At 40.6% G+C, this 17,500-nt stretch overlaps 1 protein-coding gene across 1 annotated transcript; it reads left to right on the forward strand.

Moving 5' to 3' along the window:
• The first annotated feature begins 3,914 nt into the window (after positions 1–3,914).
• On the forward strand, positions 3,915–13,605 carry LOC143299702 (ER membrane protein complex subunit 3-like). The gene is made up of 7 exons (XM_076613066.1): positions 3,915–4,079; positions 4,500–4,557; positions 5,642–5,735; positions 6,454–6,558; positions 8,023–8,104; positions 10,927–11,006; positions 13,187–13,605. The coding sequence occupies exons 1-7, from the start codon at positions 3,931–3,933 to the stop codon at positions 13,387–13,389; spliced, it is 771 nt and encodes a 256-aa protein (XP_076469181.1). The 5' UTR covers positions 3,915–3,930; the 3' UTR covers positions 13,390–13,605.
• The last annotated feature ends 3,895 nt before the right edge of the window (positions 13,606–17,500 follow it).

Below are 17,500 nucleotides of genomic sequence, written 5' to 3' on the forward strand. Positions count from 1 at the left end.
TTAAACTGATATTTTAGACCAAAAGAAAACACGCTGTTGTAGCCTATTTTAATTACCGAGTCAGTTATATTAAAACCTCAGTTCTCATCGCCATACCAAGCTTTCGGCGAAGTACTAGTATCATACTGACCCGCATTTCAGTTGACTGAGAAATCCGATGTGTGGCAGGAACGTGAAAGATTTCTTCTTCTGCTTCTTCTTCTTCGTTCGTGGGCTGCAACTCCCACGTTCACTCGCATGTACACGAGTGGGCTTTTACGTGCATGACTGTTTTTACCCCGGCCATGTAGGCAGCCATACTCCGCTTTCGGGGGGGGGTGTGTGAAAGATTTCATTTCCTAGCTTTCTCGGTTTCTGGCCAATAATAGGATTAATGGGTAACACAGTGGGTCACGGTTGCATGCTTGTCTGTTTGACCAAAGACAATCATTTAAACTGATGAAGATAAAGGTAGGCTAAAGATCGACAGCGAGTGCAAACTGTATTTGAGAGGGAAAGAGAGTGATTATTAAAAAGGAGGAGAAAAAAAAAAACGAAACGAAAAAAGAAGAAGAGTCACATACAATGCGATAGGTCACGGAGACGCCGCGGGGATCGGAAACTGCATGGAATATCTCCTCCCTCCTACCCCTCAATCGTCCGAGTCACTGGCCAGCACACGCGCACACCCGTGACAACGTACATATTCGCAGGCAGATAGACACGTAGACACATGCACCCGCGCGCGTACCATGCCTGCTGCTTTCAAGTGCAGCCTTCGAAATTCCAAGTTAATTTACAAAGTCCTGATCAATTAACTAAATTCCTCGGGGATTCGACGGGAAGACTGCACAGTCAAGCGTGCAAATTAACTCAAGGGAAGTAACCTCTTTCAGAACACATTCAGTAAGCGTTTCGTGGTTAGTTTCTCTTGTACATGCCCCCTTCTCTCTCTCTCTCTCTCTCTCTCTCTCTCTCTCTCTCTCTCTCTTGCCGAGTGTTGGGCCTCATATATATATATGATCAATTAACTAAATTCCTCGGGGATTCGACGGGAAGACTGCACAGTCAAGCGTGCAAATTAACTCAAGGGAAGTAACCTCTTTCAGAACACATTCAGTAAGCGTTTCGTGGTTAGTTTCTCTTGTACATGCCCCCTTCTCTCTCTCTCTCTCTCTCTCTCTCTCTCCTCTCGCTCTCTCTCTCTCCTTTGCCCTTAGGGCTAGATGTAAAAAAAAAAAAAAATAAAATAAATAAATAAATAAATAAATAAATAAATAAATAAAGCTTTCTTGCCTATCCCACTTCCATTATAGTGAATTAATCAATCAATGAACTAATGAAATCATTCATCCTTTTTCTCTGTCTCTGTCACGGTCTCTCTTCCTCCCTCTCTCTGTCTCTGTCTTTCTCTCCGTCTCTCTCTCTCTCCGTCTCTCTCTCTCATAGTCAGTCAGTGTCCGACAATGACCATCAGAACAGCAGAGGAGGCAACTGCTGTTCCGACTATCTGGGCTAGAATTTGATTATAGTGGAGAGTGTTTTGCCCAACTTACATCCCCACTCTCTCGGCCAAGAGGGTTTTAGGACAGTCGGCGTTGGGATGGTTCCCAAAGGCCAACTAGCCCACAAGGCTGCAGCACTAAGAGCCAGTGCAATTTTGCCTCCTATTTGAGAGTCATAGTCCTTCACAAAAGACTAAGCTGTAAATGGTTTCCCATTGACTGGAGAAACATACAGCTCTCACTTTGCTGTTGGCCCAAATGTAAACTTATGTCAATTTGTGATATAAGCCGAGTGTTGGGCCTCATATATATATTAAAGCCTGTTTTGCCTTTTCTACCCTCACAATCAATTAATAAATTTACTAATGAATGAATGAATGAATGAATGAATTCTCTCTCTCTCTCTCTCTCTCTCTCTCTGTCACAGTGTGTGTGTGTGTGTGTGTGTGTGTGTGTGTGTGTGTGTGTGTGTGTGTGTGTGTGTGTGTGTGTCTGTCTGTCTGTCTGTCTGTCTGTCTCTTTCTCTGTCTCTGTCTCTCTCTGTCTCTCTCTCTCTCGGTCTCTGACTGTCTCTCTGTCCGTCTGTCTCTCTGTCTCTGATTTTGTCTCTGTCGTTTAGATTTGGATTTTCTGACCTGTTTGTACATCAGTCATTTTCGCTGTAGACAACATAATGATTATGGCCTACTTTGTCCATTGTGTAAAGGTGCGAAGGAGAATGAAGCGGTTCACTTAGTGCTTTGCTGTCATGTGTTAAATCATAGACACAAATATCTCTACTGAGTGTCTACTGATGGTCAAATGAACATAGAAATCGGTTAATTCATTTAAACTATTATAGGCAACCCCACCGTGTTCAGATAATCTACGTTGATATCATCCACAAATGAAGGAATCCGATGTCAAGCAATTAGCAATTTACTTATATACTGAAGCTTTCAAAATGAAACTACATTATTTGGTTGAATGACGATTTATGCTCAGTTGCCGGTATATTGAAGTTGATTGATTGACCGTGATATGGATACTTATATAGCGCCTATCCTCAGTAGGAGACCAAGCTCTAACTTGAAGCGCTTTACAAACACGGAGTCATTTACACAACAGGCTGCCTACCTGGGTAGAGCCACCGTGACTGACCGGGCGGCCATTGGGCGCTGGCCGCGGCTCACCAGTCATTCGTTTCCTGTGTCATTCAATCAGATTTCAAACACACGCACATACACACTCAGACAAACAGTGTAACTTTCAACATTTTACGTGTACTCATGACCGTTTAGTTTATTTTCCCCGCCATGTAGGCAGCCATACTACGTTTTCGGGGGGTGGGGGGGTGCATGCTGGGTACTTGTTCTTGTTTCCATATAACTCCGCACCCAACGCTGACAGTGGATTACAGGATCTTCAATAACGTGTGTATTTGATCTTCTGCGTGCTCAGTCTACACACGAAGGGGGTTCAGGCACTGGCAGGTTTGCACATAATATGTTGACCTGGGAGATCGGAAAAACCCACTCTTTACTCACCAGGCGGAGCCACCGAGATTCGAACCTGGGACCCTCAGATTGAAAGTCCAGCTGAACGCTTAAACCATTTGGTATATGCATAAAAAAAACACGAAAAAAAACCCCCAAAAACCGTTGGTAACTGTGTTATTTCATATACTTCTGTATTACTTGGGTACATCACCGCTTCATGAGGGGCCTTGGCATATGAACATCCGTATCATTATCCGCACACGACTCGAACTGTTTATCAGTCTCCGAGTCTGTCTCTCTCTGTCCCCGTGTCTTGTACCTGTACGCCATGTGCCGTGCGTGCGTGCGTGCGCGCGCGCGCGTGTGTGTCAGTGTGCCGTGTGTGTGTGTGTGTGTGTGTGTGTGTCGCGGTGTGTGTTGTTTGTTTGAGTTTGTTTGGTTGGTTGGCGGTTGGGTTTTTTTGTTTATTTGTTTGGGTTTTTTGTTTGTTTGTTTGTTTGTTTATTATTTTTTTTATTCTATTTTATTTTATTTATTATTATTATCTTTTTTTTCTTCCCTGTTATGTATCTCTGCTGAACACCATGCTTTCATTTTATTTAGTATTGTGTAGTGTAGACCCTATTCAGGGCGGGGACTGAGTGTAAAAAAAAAGCACACCAGTGCTTATCTATTATCCTCGAAATAAAGAATTTGTCTTGTCTTGTCTTGTCTTGTCTTGTCTATCTCCGTGCAGTTATTTGTCCGAACCTAGTGACGCCTCCAAGTTGAGAAACTGAAACTGTCCATCTGTCTGTCTGTCTCTAACTCGGTGTCTGTCCGGATGAAACCACACACACACACACACACACACACACACACACACACAATACGGGGAAACTCAAATAGCGGAGTGTGACTTTGTCATAATCCGGAAGTAGACTTGCACACGGCAGGAAGCGTGTGCAAATTAACCTTCCATACTCAACATGGCGGAACTACTGCTCGATTCCAACATCCGAGTGTGGGTGTTTTTACCCATTGTTGTCATCACGTTTTTGGTGGGGATCATCAGGCATTATGTCACCATTCTGTTGTCTTCAGAGAAGAAGTCTGATCTGCAACAGGTGTCAGATAGGTGAGGGGATTGTGTTTTTGTTGTTGTGTGTGTGTGTGTGTGTACATGTGCGTGTGTGGCCCTTTGGGCAGACTTTAGTTCATTCATGATCGCCGGTAATGTACGTTTACCAGTGAACAATGTAACATGAATCAGTAACATGAATGGGACGATAGTTCCAGTAGAATATAATAGCTTCATTAAATGAAGGAAGACGTAAAGTCCCACTTTAGCATCCTTGGTCAGGAATTTAGAATGCTGAAGTGGGATTCTTTCCGTCACACTTTAGAATACATTATCCAATTTATCGAAATCTATTACTCAATTGACTGCATATACAGTGCATCAGTATTTCTTTAAATATGAATAATACATTACATGTTAATGATAATGACTGGTTGTAATACTGAAGATGATTTTCACTCAGTCTTGTACTTGCAGTCACGCGCTGATCAGAAGCCGAGTCCTGAGAGAGAATGGCAAGTACATTCCCAAACAGGTGAGTGGTCACATCCTGGGACTCAACGTGGCAATGCACTGTCTCCTCACACTGAGAGCAACCACAGTTATACTTGAAGAGAAATGATGTGACAAGAAAGTAATACACATGTATACCATTACAACACAGTTGAATACAATATGCAATTGCCAATAATGAATACAATACACAATAGTATAGTGAATACAACACAATATAAGACAATAGTGAATACAGTACAAAACAAGACAATGCAATACAGTGAAGGCAAATTTACACAATGCAAATTTATACTCAGCATATTTTTTGCAATATGAAACATTTTGTAATACTGCACATCACATAGCAATAACATGTATGTCTATTATACAGTTTGCATACATATGATGTAACAAAAACTGCATTGTATGTGTTTTGTTTAAACTGAAAGGCCAGACATGGCCTGGCAGACTTGCTAGTTTGATTATTCTTCTCCATCTTCTTTTGTGGGCTGCAGCTCCCACATTCACTTGTGTACATGTACAAGAGTCAGCTTTTACATGTATGACCATTTTTACCCCCACCATGAACATGATGAAGGCAGCCATACTCTGTTTTCAGGGGGTGGGGTCACGGGTGCGTGCTAGGGATGTTCTTATTTCCATAACCCACCCAACTCTGACATGGATTACAGGATCCTTAATGTGTGTATTTGATTTTCTGCTTGCATATACACACAAAGGGGGTTCAGGCACAAGCAGGTCTGCACATATGTAGACCTGGAAGACTGCAAAAATCTCCACCCACCAGGCGCAACTGAGATTCGAACTTGGGGCCCTCAGATTGAAAGTCCAACGCTTCAACTGCTCAGCTTTTGCGCCCATCATTCTAGTATGACTGATTATCAGTGAGGTTTAAAAAAAAAAAATTTTTATAGCTTACAAAATGTTTTGACCTTACATGAAGTATTCAGGTCATCAGGGAGATTGTTTGCTATGTGACCATGTCCATAGGTTTTTGATTTTCTTTGACCTCATGAATATTAAGTGCTTAAAAGTTGTGAACAGGAAGTAAAACAGTGAATACTTATAATGCTTTGACCCATGTTTGGTTCTTTCCCATGCAGAGTTTTGCCATGAGGAAAAGCTTCTTCAACAACGAGGAGAGGGGCTTTTTCAAAGTGGAAAAGAGAGAATCTCAAGCCAAGAATCCAATGACTGGTGTGTACATCACTTCTTATTTTCTTTTCTCATGTTCTGTGTATAGACAGTGGGGGACTTTAGAATTTGATGGGATTTATAAAATATTTAACATTTAAGGGGTTTCACTTGCATTGCTGAAACAACTCAATATCACATATTTTTAGGCATTCATTATTTCTTGAAATATGTTGAAAGACAAGGGTTTTAATTTAGTTTTTGATCATGCACAGTTAAAACAACAACAAAATCACAAAGAAAAGTGAAATAAAATGAAACAAAATAGAAAAGTGGTAAGGAAACAAAAAAAGAAAGAAAGAAAGAAAAAGAAAAGTGTTTGTTTCAGCCATTTAATATCTGCACTGGAATTTATCAGATACGTCCATCATGGCTGACAGAATGATGGATAGTATCATGACCATATCACACCATTTATTAGTTTTAATTACACATACTTAACCGTGACCCACTACTGCAGACTCTGGCAGGGGTCTCATTCCTGTCCTGTGCAAACTACTACCCGCCTATGCGGAGAAAACGAAAGTAGCTATGGCCAATAACCTCCCGAAGTAGGTTACCTCTCCTGTGTATCCCTGACTAGTGCCCTCTTTTATTAGTTTAAGAACCTGAAGTGGAAAAAACCACCAAAAGTTGTATTAAAATGGCTGATCAAATTGTTTACCAAGTTGATTTCGGAGTGTGGAAACCAGGAAGGTGTGTGCATTGTTGTGGGTTGCAGATCCCTCGATGATGACGGACATGATGAAGGGGAACATCACCAACGTCCTGCCCATGATCATCATTGGTGGCTGGATCAACTGGGCCTTCTCTGGCTTTCTGACAAGTCAGTCAACATCATTTGGTTGTTTGTCTTCACCTCACACTCACAGCTATTATAGTTTGAGGGAGGGGTGGGGGTGGGGGGGGTGTGTGTGGAGGGGGGAGGTAAGGGCAGTCACCAAGTGGGAAGACCTCTGGACGTTCTTCTTCTGCGTTCACTCGTATGCGCACGAGTGGGCTTTTACGTGTATGACCGTTTTTACCCCGCCATGTAGGCAGCCATACTCTGTTTTCGGGGGTGTGCATGCTGGGTATGTTCTTGTTTCCATAACCCACCGAACGCTGACATGGATTACAGGATCTTTAACGTGCGTATTTGATCTTCTGCTTGCATATACACACGAAGGGGGTTCAGGCACTAGCAGGTCTGCACATATGTTGACCTGGGAGATCGTAAAAATCTCCACCCTTTACCCACCAGGCGCCGTCACCGTGATTCGAACCCGGGACCCTCAGATTGACAGTCCAACGCTTTAACCACTTGGCTGTTGCGCCCGTCCTCTGGACGTTCAATCCAAGGGTCCTGGGTTCCATATCAGTATTGGTGCTGGGTGGGGTTAAGGAAGGAGAATTTCCCTGGGTTCCATATCAGTATTGGTGCTGGGTGGGGTTAAGGAAGGAGAATTTCCATATCTCGGGTTGACGTGTGCCAGTGTCTAAATCTTCTTATGCGTTTGCTTATAGAAGATCAAATATGCAGGGTTAAAATCCTGTCATCTCTTTCAGTTTTGGGTGGGTTATGGAAACAAGAATATACACAGCATGTACACCGCCCCAAAATGGAGTATGGTTGTTGCATGACAGGTCCTACATGTAAAAGCCCACTTTCATGTAAAAGTTAATTTGGAAATTGCAGTCCATGAGTAGGAAAGAAAACTTTTTTGGGGTGCGAGGGGGGTGGGGGGGGGGGATATTTGGGGCAATGAAAACAAGACAAAACTCTGTAAAAGAAATACAGAGCAGAAGCATTAACATAATTGCTGTATGTGAAAATTGCCAGTTTATTATTATTGACCTGCCGTAGAGTGTTTAGCACAGAATACTGGTGAGACCAGATGTGGTACAAGTTTAGGAGACTTGGAAAGCGGTTTACTTGGGTGTAATTCTCCTCCTTTCATGGGCTGTGACTCCCCCCTGTTACACCCGCCATGTATGCAGTCATACTCCATTTTCGAGGGGGGTGGGGGTGTATGTAATTCTCCTGAAATAATCTTTTTTTCTTGTTGCGCTCCACCCCTCACTTTCCTTCCCCCTTCCACCCCCTTTCACACCTGCTCACCCCCACCCATCCCACCCCCAACCCCACAAAAATGATAATTCATGTTGTTTGTGAATGCATACAATTTTTGTTTCTTTCTTTGTTTTTGCTTCATTTTCTTTTCTTTTTTTTTATATCGGTGTCAGAATGTGTTGTGTAATTATTGTGCCGACTCCCAAGTCACTGTGTGATAAAACTTGTTGTCGACAGCCAAGGTGCCGTTCCCTCTGACCCTGCGCTTCAAACCCATGCTGCAGAGAGGTGTGGAGCTGGTCTCCCTGGACGCCTCCTGGTGAGTGCCACAACGCCGCGGGGTGTGTTTCACTGCGCTGGTCGTGTGGGTTGTCTTATGGGGCTTGATAGCCGAGTGGTTGGAGCAATGGATTTACAGTCCTAGGGTCGTTGGGTCAAATCTTGGTGGGTTAAGGATGGAGATTTTTTTTTTTTCTTTCTTATCTCTCAGGTCAACATGAATATCTGCAGACTGGCTTGTGCCTGAACTCCTTTTCTTTGTGTGCACAAACAAAAGACTTTCTTTTTGTGCTTTGAATATCCAGTAATCTTTGCCAGTGCTGGGTGGGTTAATGAAACACAGACAAACCCAGTATGCTTGAAAACCAAATATGGCTGCCTAAACCATGAAGTAACAAGAGAGGCAAGGCCTTCAAGACTCACTTGTGATACACTTAAAAAAAAAAAAAAATCTAATCGTTAAAATGTGTTCTGTATTTGTTATTATAAAGCTTCGCGTTAAAAAAAAAAAAAAAAAAGTCCTAACCAGATTCGAATTAAGTCCTCTAGCATTAATTAAAACTTCCATGCTTAGCAAAAGAAGTTCCTGTTTGAACAAAAAATGATAATAATGACTGCTCTTGTTGTTGGGTCAGAATATCGGATCAAAGTGCCAAGTTTAGGGAATACAAAAAATATAAATATAACAGTAAATGCAGTTTGCATATAATTAGGCTTCATTTTTTATTTTTTTGTGCCCATCCCAGGGGTGCAATATTGTTTTAAACAAGATTACTGGAAAGAACTGAATTTTTCCTATTTTTATGCTTAATTTGGTGTCAAGTGACAAAGTATTTGCAGAGAAAATGTCAATGTTAAAGTTTACCACGGACACACAGACACACACACACACACACACACAGACAACCGAACACCGGGTTAAAACATAGACTCATTTTGTTTACACAAGTGAGTCAAAAACTGCCACATATTTGAAAACCATTTCATATATCTACATGAGTTAATATAGGAGTTGAAGCCCAGAAATTGGTGAGTGTTTGGGGGGTAAAACATGGATATTTATCATTTGATTGGGGTTTCTTGAGTTCACTTTAATCCTCCCACTACTGACTTCTGACATGTCACATTCATCCACTGTTTTGTACATATGTCTTAATGTGTTGTGCCCTGTTGCATGTAAGCATCATGTTTGTGAAGGAGACGCCACTGGTGAAGGGCAACAACTCATATTAATGTCAATGCACTCAAGGATGTATCGCGTCCCTTTGTGTGTCAGTCTCAGTGCAGTGGCAGAGAAGGGGCTTTGCAGGCAAACCTTTCCCAGTGTGGACAGTGAGGATTCTGCTCTTTCAGAGACAGCCCTGTCAGCCCTAGCAGCTCATACATTTTATATTGTATTTTAATTTATATAAGAGACCCTCCCTTCAGGGGTGAAGAACAGAAAGGAGGAGTCTGTGCTGTGCAGACTGCATGCGGAGCACACTTTTTTTTTACTCATTCTTACTTGTTGAAGGGGGAAGAGGCCCCTCGATGTATTCCTTTTGATGAGCCTCTTACTATGAAACATGTGCTCCTTGACTATTGGGATCTGCATGACGTTAGACACAGACATTACACGGCGGTTTCTTTGAAGACCTTGTTTCGTGATGTCCCTCCGTGGGCGCTGATGGACTTCTTAAAAGAAGTGAACATTTTTAACCAGATTTGAAGGTTTAAACTATGGAAGTTTTTTTTTAAAAACTTTGGAGTGGAAAGTTTGAAGTGGTGACTCATTTTAATTGTTGGGTTTTTTTTTTTACCCTTGTAGTAGTTATTAACGCGTTGATAGCCTTGAGATGGCCTTGGTGGTCGGCGAGGCTCTAAGCACCATAATTTCATTTAATTTCAGTTGATATTTTATTCCACATAATACCAGATGTTATCAGGTGACGTTTTGTTTGTAGGTCACATTGGCTGTGGAGTCTTTAAGTCATGTTGGGGTCATTTGTTTTAGTTTACAATTTAAAAAAAAACAAACAAAAAAAACCCACAATAGATCAAATGTACAGCCTCACATGACTCATCACTGTTATCATGTGGATCAACATGTATGCAGACTGATTTGTCATTTGATCACTTTATTGTCTGAAAGTGAAACACAGATTGCATATGAAATGGCTTCACATTTGTCATAAAAGAGAATTTCAAAACTTGAAAAACAGCAGCAACTAAATAAAGCAAAAAAAAAACCCATGAATATACCTTCAGTCATTCCACAGATTCCATCCTTTTTTTTTGTTGTTGTCAAAGTTTAAAAAAAAAAAAAAAATTAAATTGCAAAAAGCATGTTAGGATCTTGGCCCATGCTGACTCTGCATGCTTTAGCATTCTGTCAAAATTATTAGATTATTTGGTGTTGTTATTTCACAGCCTGCATCTTAAACAATGGTTGAAGCGCGATTGCCCAATCGAGCTACATAATTATGTGACCTGGTTGGAGACATAATTTGACAAAAAACAAGAACGCAGAGAATCGACAGACAGGCAGAAAATACGGGAAAAAAAAAATTAGCCGTATGAAGAGCACAGGAACAGGAGTCATGATGGCTGCCAGAAAAAGAGGGTGCTAGCTAGCGGGACAAAGGGGAGGTTACCTACTTCCGGGAGGTTATTGGCTGTAGTTGCTTTCGTTTTCTCCACATAGGCGGATAGTAGTTTGCACAGGACAGGAATGTCAGACCCCTGCCGGAGTCTGCACTAGTTGGGTCACGGTAAGTATGTTATTTAAACGTAATTTTAGATAGAAAATTTCCTTTGAAGCAGCAGTGCAGTTTCTGCTCCTTCTCAGAATGAATATTAAAGTTTTCTCACTTTTCTTTTCAGGGTGAGTTCAGCCTCTTGGTATTTCCTGAACGTCTTTGGTCTTCGTAGCATGTACACCCTCATTCTGGGACAAGACAATGGTAAGAGTTCATCTACTCATGTGTGTGTGTATGTGTGTTTGTGAGATGGAGAGTATGTGTGTATGTGTTTACCATAATTCCCGGCCTTTATTCAAGATGCAACTTTTTTTCTTTTTTTTTTTAGATTAAATGTCACCCTTAAGTTTTATCAGAGTATTCACACCCAGTTTGTAGAGGTGTGAGGCTTCTGGATTAAGCCAGAATTCTGGATCATGAAAATTTGTAAACCTTTGGATTGGCAAAATTTTCTTTGGGCTGTTTCAGGAGCATATTTCTTCAAACAGTTTCATTCTCATTGTATATTATAGATTATTTTATGTGGAGCTTCAAGTTCAGGAAAGTATTTTATATAGAGTAACTTTTTTCAGCAAACATTCCCTACAGTCTTTCTAAAACAAATTCTTTAAAAAAAAAAACAGAGCATCTCACAGACTATTTATACAGAGTGATTAGCATCTTTCTTCTAGAAAATTGTTATTATTATTGCTTTTATCATTCTTCAACAATTTATTTTACAGAGCATTGACTTGCATTATGAAAGTTTATGCGCCATGTAAGAATGAATCATTATTACTATATATATATATATATATATATATATATTCTTCTTCTTTTTCCAATTTTTTTTCTAATTTAAGACTATCCATCTTCAACAAATTATTTTAAACAGAGCATCTCATTTCAAGGAATTATTTTATACAGGACACTCTTTAACAAATTATTTTGTATGAAGCATTGAGTTGCATTATGCAAGATTATTGGCTGTGTAACATTTATCTTTCGTCAACAAATTATTTTTTAAAGAGCATCGAGCATGTAGCTTTAGCAAATTATTTTATACAGAGCATTGAGTTTCATTATGCACAATTATTGGCTATATATTATCTTTCTGCATCAGATTTTTTATATCATTTTTCTTCGACATTTTTGTTTTTTCAACAGTTTTTTTTTTTATAAATTTTTTATCCGGATCATCTTTCTTCAGAAACAGAGCTTCTTTCTTCAACAACGTATTTTATTTAGGTCATTTTCTCTTCAAATTATTTTTTTTTTTTTATTAAGGGCATCTTTCTTCCACAGATTGTCTTATACAGAGCACCTCTCTTCCACAAACTGTTTTATACAGAGTTGTCTTTCTTCCCCACTCAATCATGACTATTTGAGCCTTTGATGAGCTGCAAAAAAAAAAAAAAAAAATTTATATGTGAAATCATTTTTTTTAGAAAGCTTCTTATTAGTTTCATTGCATATATGTATTACTTTAACTCTGGTGTTATAATTGCTATGATTTGTGTTCTGATGGTATATAGTTTTTAGCATTGTTATTACTCATATTTTATTATTGCCTTTCTCTTTCTGTGAGTAATAGATATTCAGGGATGACTGCATAAGCTCTGTGATGGTCTTGCTATTGCATTTAGTACTTGTACTAATTTCATGCGGAAGGTATATATGTGTGCGTTAGTGTGTGTGTGTTTGTGTGTGAGTGTGCACGTGTGTGTGTCCTGATATGGCCCTGTGCAGTCGGCTGGACTATAGCAACAACAGTAATAATAACATTAGTAATAGTGTGTGTGTGTGTGTGAGAGAGAGGGGGGGGGGGGGGGGGCTCCTGGTGTGGGGGTCAGGGTGAGACAGCATGCGTAAGCTGCCATTGTTTTTTGTGTGGTTTCTAGATGCTGGAGTGGTTGATGATTGAACGTCATTTCAGACGGGCGCAATAGCCGAGTGGTTAAAGCGTTGGACTGTCAATCTGAGGGTCCCGGGTTCAAATCACGGTGACCGCACCTGGTGGGTAAAGGGTGGAGGTTTTTACGATCTCCCAGGTCAACATATGTGCAGACCTGCTAGTGCCTGAACCCCCTTCGTGTGTATATGCAAGCAGAAGATCAAATACGCACGTTAAAGATCCTGTAATCCATGTCAGCGTTCGGTGGGTTATGGAAACAAGAACATACCCAGTATGCACACCCCCGAAAACAGAGTATGGCTGCCTACATGGCGGGGTAAAAACGGTCATACACGTAAAAGCCCACTCGTGTGCATACGAGTGAACGCAGAAGAAGAAGAAGAAGAAGAAGGTCATTTCAGTCCCCCTTGTGCATTTCCAAATTCTTCTATTTATAGCCAGTATAGAGTCATGAAGTCTTGGGGTTTTTTTCCCCCTCCCCTTCTTCCAGCTGCGGACCAGACGCGGGCCATGCAGGACCAGATGTCAGGGTCAGCCATGATGGCCCCCCCAGACCCCATGAAGGCCTTCAAGGCAGAGTGGGAGGCCCTGGAGGTGTGCAGCCACGAGTGGGCCCTGGAGGGCGTGGAGGAGGAGCTCACGGGGGGCATCATCCAGCCCGAGACCATCTACATCAAGAACAAGTTTGCTTGATCTGGCCTGAAACGTTTCCATCCACATCAAGAACAAGTTCGCCTGATCCCGGCCTGAAACCGTCTATATCTAGAATAAGTTTGTCTGATCCTGGCCTGAAACCATCTACATCAAGAACAAGTTCAAGAAGAGAGGATTTTTTTTTTATTAATTTTTTTATCTGTGGTTGATCTGAAAACCATACAATTATTGATCACCCAGGTAGAGAAATTTATCCAACAAAAATATAAAAAAAAGGCTGGAAAATGAAATGTTGAACAGGGAAACCATTTCTACGCAGAACTAGAAACATTAGAGTCATCTCTACTTTCTGTTTGTTTCATCTGAACAGAGAATGATCAGTTCTATAAATCTATAGTTGGTGAAAAGGAAACAACAGCATCTGTTCCCCCCAAAAACTCAGCTGTGCATCATTATTGATTGGTGTTGTTGGGTTCTCAAACATGTGTAAGCAGAGAAAACTTGCCCAATGTGGGCATCATATGGCCATTTTGCATTTATGTGTTGCATTAATTTATATGTTTGCATATAGTGTTGTGTTGTATTATTGAATAATAATCTTTAAAAAAAAAAAAAAAAAATGTGGTGAGAGAAAGGAGCTGGTGAGAAAAGATGGATGTTTTCAGTTCTTGCATTGAAAATAATCACACACAACACCTTACATAACAACAACATAATCATGAAAGATTTTTGCTTTCTATTTGCTAGTGAACTGTGGTATGTATGTCTGTACTGATACTGATCACCATTTGTGTATCTCATGTATGCATTCTTATTCCCTCCCCTGCCTGTTAGATGTTTAGAGATGTCGCTAACTGAAAAATGTGTCTACACTGGATGTGCAGGGTTTAAAACAACATGTTCTGCATAGGCTATGAGGTTGACAGGGTAGCTAAAAAAAAAATCCAGATTATTCACAGATGGAAGCTTAGCAGAGTAACATGCTGCAGTCTTTTCTTGACACCTAAAAATAAACACAAGCTGCATGCAGCAAAATAAGGCCAAATGAATACACTTAATACCCAAAAAAAGCGTAAGACGAGACAGAGCGTAAACCTGACAAGATGGCGTGGAGAGCCTTGGCCAAAGGAATGATTCAGCGCTTATAGCTTTTAGAGGCGTTTGATTGGCTAAGAGCGGACCGGGCAAGTCGGCTCGTCTTTTCACTGTTAGCCGCGCGAAATTTGGCCAAGCAGAGCAAACCGATAGGCCTAGTTTGCATCAGTTTGACATGGTAAGTATACGTATCACCAAACATGGAGTATAATACAAACTCCTCCTTTTAGGCCAAGCTGCCCTTCATGTTTTTAGTTTTTCTGTTTTCAGTTTCAGTCGTTCTAAATTTCTAGCGATGCTGGAAGAGTTATTATCCTCATCTTGCTCCTCCGCAAGAGTGTCGTTTCAGCTCAGTCATTCCATTGCTCTCTTTCTCTTGATGTTGTTATATAGATATCACTTTCAACTCACTGGTTTTCATTGTCTTCAAAGTGTCCTGCAACGTTGGTACATGGTTGCTTGTTGTAAGTTCCAATGTCACAGTTGTAGTAGAGCTGACGTTCTGATGAGTCGTTTTATTGTTTCAAAGACTTGGTGTGAGGTGGGGGTTGTGGGGGGGGGGGGGGGGGTTGTTGTTGTTGTTGTTTTTGTCAGTGTGTGGTTTGTTGTGGAGAAGATGGTGGATTGTTTCATACTGGTTGTTTGAAATAAAAGAGCGTTTTGTGAGTGAATTGGTCTTGGTCTTTTTTTTTTCTTTTTTTTTTTCATGCTCATTGGATGGTTGTTGTAAGGAAAATTCTGACTGTTTGGAAGCAAAGTTTGTGCAGCTGTGATTGATTGTGCAAAGCGCCTCTGGTAATGTCACGCAGACTGTGGAAATCTTGCACCCCTATTGCACTTATCTGTAACTATGTTACAACTGCATGTTTGGTGCATATCTGTTATGCATGTGGGGGTGTATGTGTGAGTGTGTGTCTTCATGTTTTACATTTATTTGCTTATTTATCATCATTGTTGTCTTATTTATTTATTATTATTATTATTTTATTATTATTATTATTATTACTACTACCGTTTCTTTATATTGTAATTTTTATTTATTTATTTATGTAAGCTTATCTATTATTTATTCACCTTTTTTCTTTTTCTTTTTTTTTTTTTTCTCAAGGCCTGACTAAGCGAGTTGGGTTACGCTGCTGGTCAGGCATCTGCTTGGCAGATGTGGTGTAGAGTATATGGATTTGTCCGAACGCAGTGATGCCTCCTTGAGCTACTGAAACTGTGTTAATGCTCAGATGTGTTTGTTTGTTTGCTGTTGGTTTTTATTTTATATTATTATTTTCTTTAATCCTGTGATGAAAATTTAATGGAATGGTCAGTGTCAGAGGCATGTCCTTGGAATGTCACTTTGTGTGTATCAAATTTGACTGTATATATGTGCCTCATGTTTTTTTTTTTAAGACAGGTCTTTTTGTGTGTGTGTGTTTTTGTTTGTTTGTTGTTGTTTGCTCTGTTTTTTGGAGGTGTTTAGGGAAGGGTGTTTTGGTGGGGGGGGTCGGCGTTTCATTTTCTCCAGGACCAATATTTGCAGTTTTTCAACCCTGATATGGCCATGTGTGGTCGGCTGGACTATAACTTGTATAAGAATAAAAGATAAAAAGATTCCACTTGACTTCAACATAACTCTCCCTTACCCCCTACTCCCCACCACCCTCCTGACCCCCACGGGGACACCATTTGCCTCCACCCTCCCCTTTCAGTCCAACAATTCAGATACCAGTGATTCAGCAGACAGATTTGACACAGGGGAGAACATGTTCAATGTGCTTTCCAACACATTCGGCAAGCTGGATAGCCCCACCCCACACCCCAAGCCCCACCCCCTCAGGTCAACTGTCTGTTACTGCTGTGTCACTGTGACACTGTTGATTTGTAAAAAAAAATTACTGTGTACCCCCGAAAGCGGAGTATGGCTGCCTACATGGCGGGGTAAAAACGGTCATACACGTAAAAGCCCACTCTCGTGTATATACGAGTGAACGTGGGAGTTGCAGCCCACGAACAAAGAAGAAGAAGAAGTTGTCTTGTGTGTGCACACAGAAAAAAATACCGGCAGCACAGCTGGCTGGTTGTGTGTGTGTGCATGTGTCACCCACCCCACCTCGACCTGAAATTTGAATTAAAACTGGAAAGCTTGTTCAGCTGGGCATAATTATAACTGTGTGTGTGTTTCATCAACAGAATGTTCCTCTCAACTTTCATATTATGTTCCTCTTAGATTACTGAATGATTATATCCACTGTCCACACTCCATCACCCCCCACTCCCAACCTTAGTTCAGAGGTGCTGAGGCAGGTCTTCACATCAGCTTCAGAAGTGAAGGAAAAGAAAAAAAAAAAAGACAATCACCTGATAATGTCTCAGTCAGGGTTTGATAGCTTTCAAAACATGCCAGGCATGTTTAGTGAGCATTAAAAAAAAAAAAAAAAAAAGCCAAAAGCATCATGATATTTTTTTTTTTTTGTAATCTTCTGAACTAGGGTGTTGTCAAGAAAACAGAAACAAACCTTGTATCATAAAAACAGTATATTCTCCTCTTAACTGAAGTTAGGAAAAAATAAGAAATATATATAGGAAAAAATAAGAAATATATATATAAGAAGAAAAACTACAGTATCATTAAAACAATAAAAAGATTTTTTTTAAAAGCAGACAATATATTCTGTTCTTAACTCTCTCCATACGAATGGCGAAAGAGACGACGTTAACAGCGTTTCACCCCAATTACCATCATCAAAATATTGCAAGCGGAAGGCTCTTATACTGAAGAGGCGAATGTTGACAAAGAATACCACAATTCTGACGACGGAAGCTAAAGGCTGGGTCATTGAGACACCCACTGGACATCCGAGGGGTCTGTGTAGAGGAGAAGAGAGGACTGGCCGTACTGAGAGAGTTAACTGAAGCATTGTCAGCTTCTCATTTTTAGTTGCACATAATAAAAAAAGGAGACTCTGACAGCACGTCATCATGGCAGTTGTTTAATGCTTATCTTCTCCTGTCGTGACATTCAGGCTTTGTATTTAGGTGGTGGTTGTTTTTGGTGTTGTTGGTG

Source organism: Babylonia areolata, chromosome 25, assembly GCF_041734735.1.
Source record: "Babylonia areolata isolate BAREFJ2019XMU chromosome 25, ASM4173473v1, whole genome shotgun sequence".
NCBI lineage: Eukaryota > Metazoa > Mollusca > Gastropoda > Neogastropoda > Buccinidae > Babylonia > Babylonia areolata.

Bases quoted from the DNA above. Each gene is read 5' to 3' on its own strand.
- LOC143299702 (XM_076613066.1), top strand. From the start codon at position 3,931: ATGGCGGAACTACTGCTCGATTCCAACATCCGAGTGTGGGTGTTTTTA. The intron at 4,558-5,641 runs GTGAGTGGTCAC...TTTCCCATGCAG, and splicing joins GCAAGTACATTCCCAAACAG to AGTTTTGCCATGAGGAAAAG. The intron at 6,559-8,022 runs GTCAGTCAACAT...TGTTGTCGACAG, and splicing joins CTTCTCTGGCTTTCTGACAA to CCAAGGTGCCGTTCCCTCTG.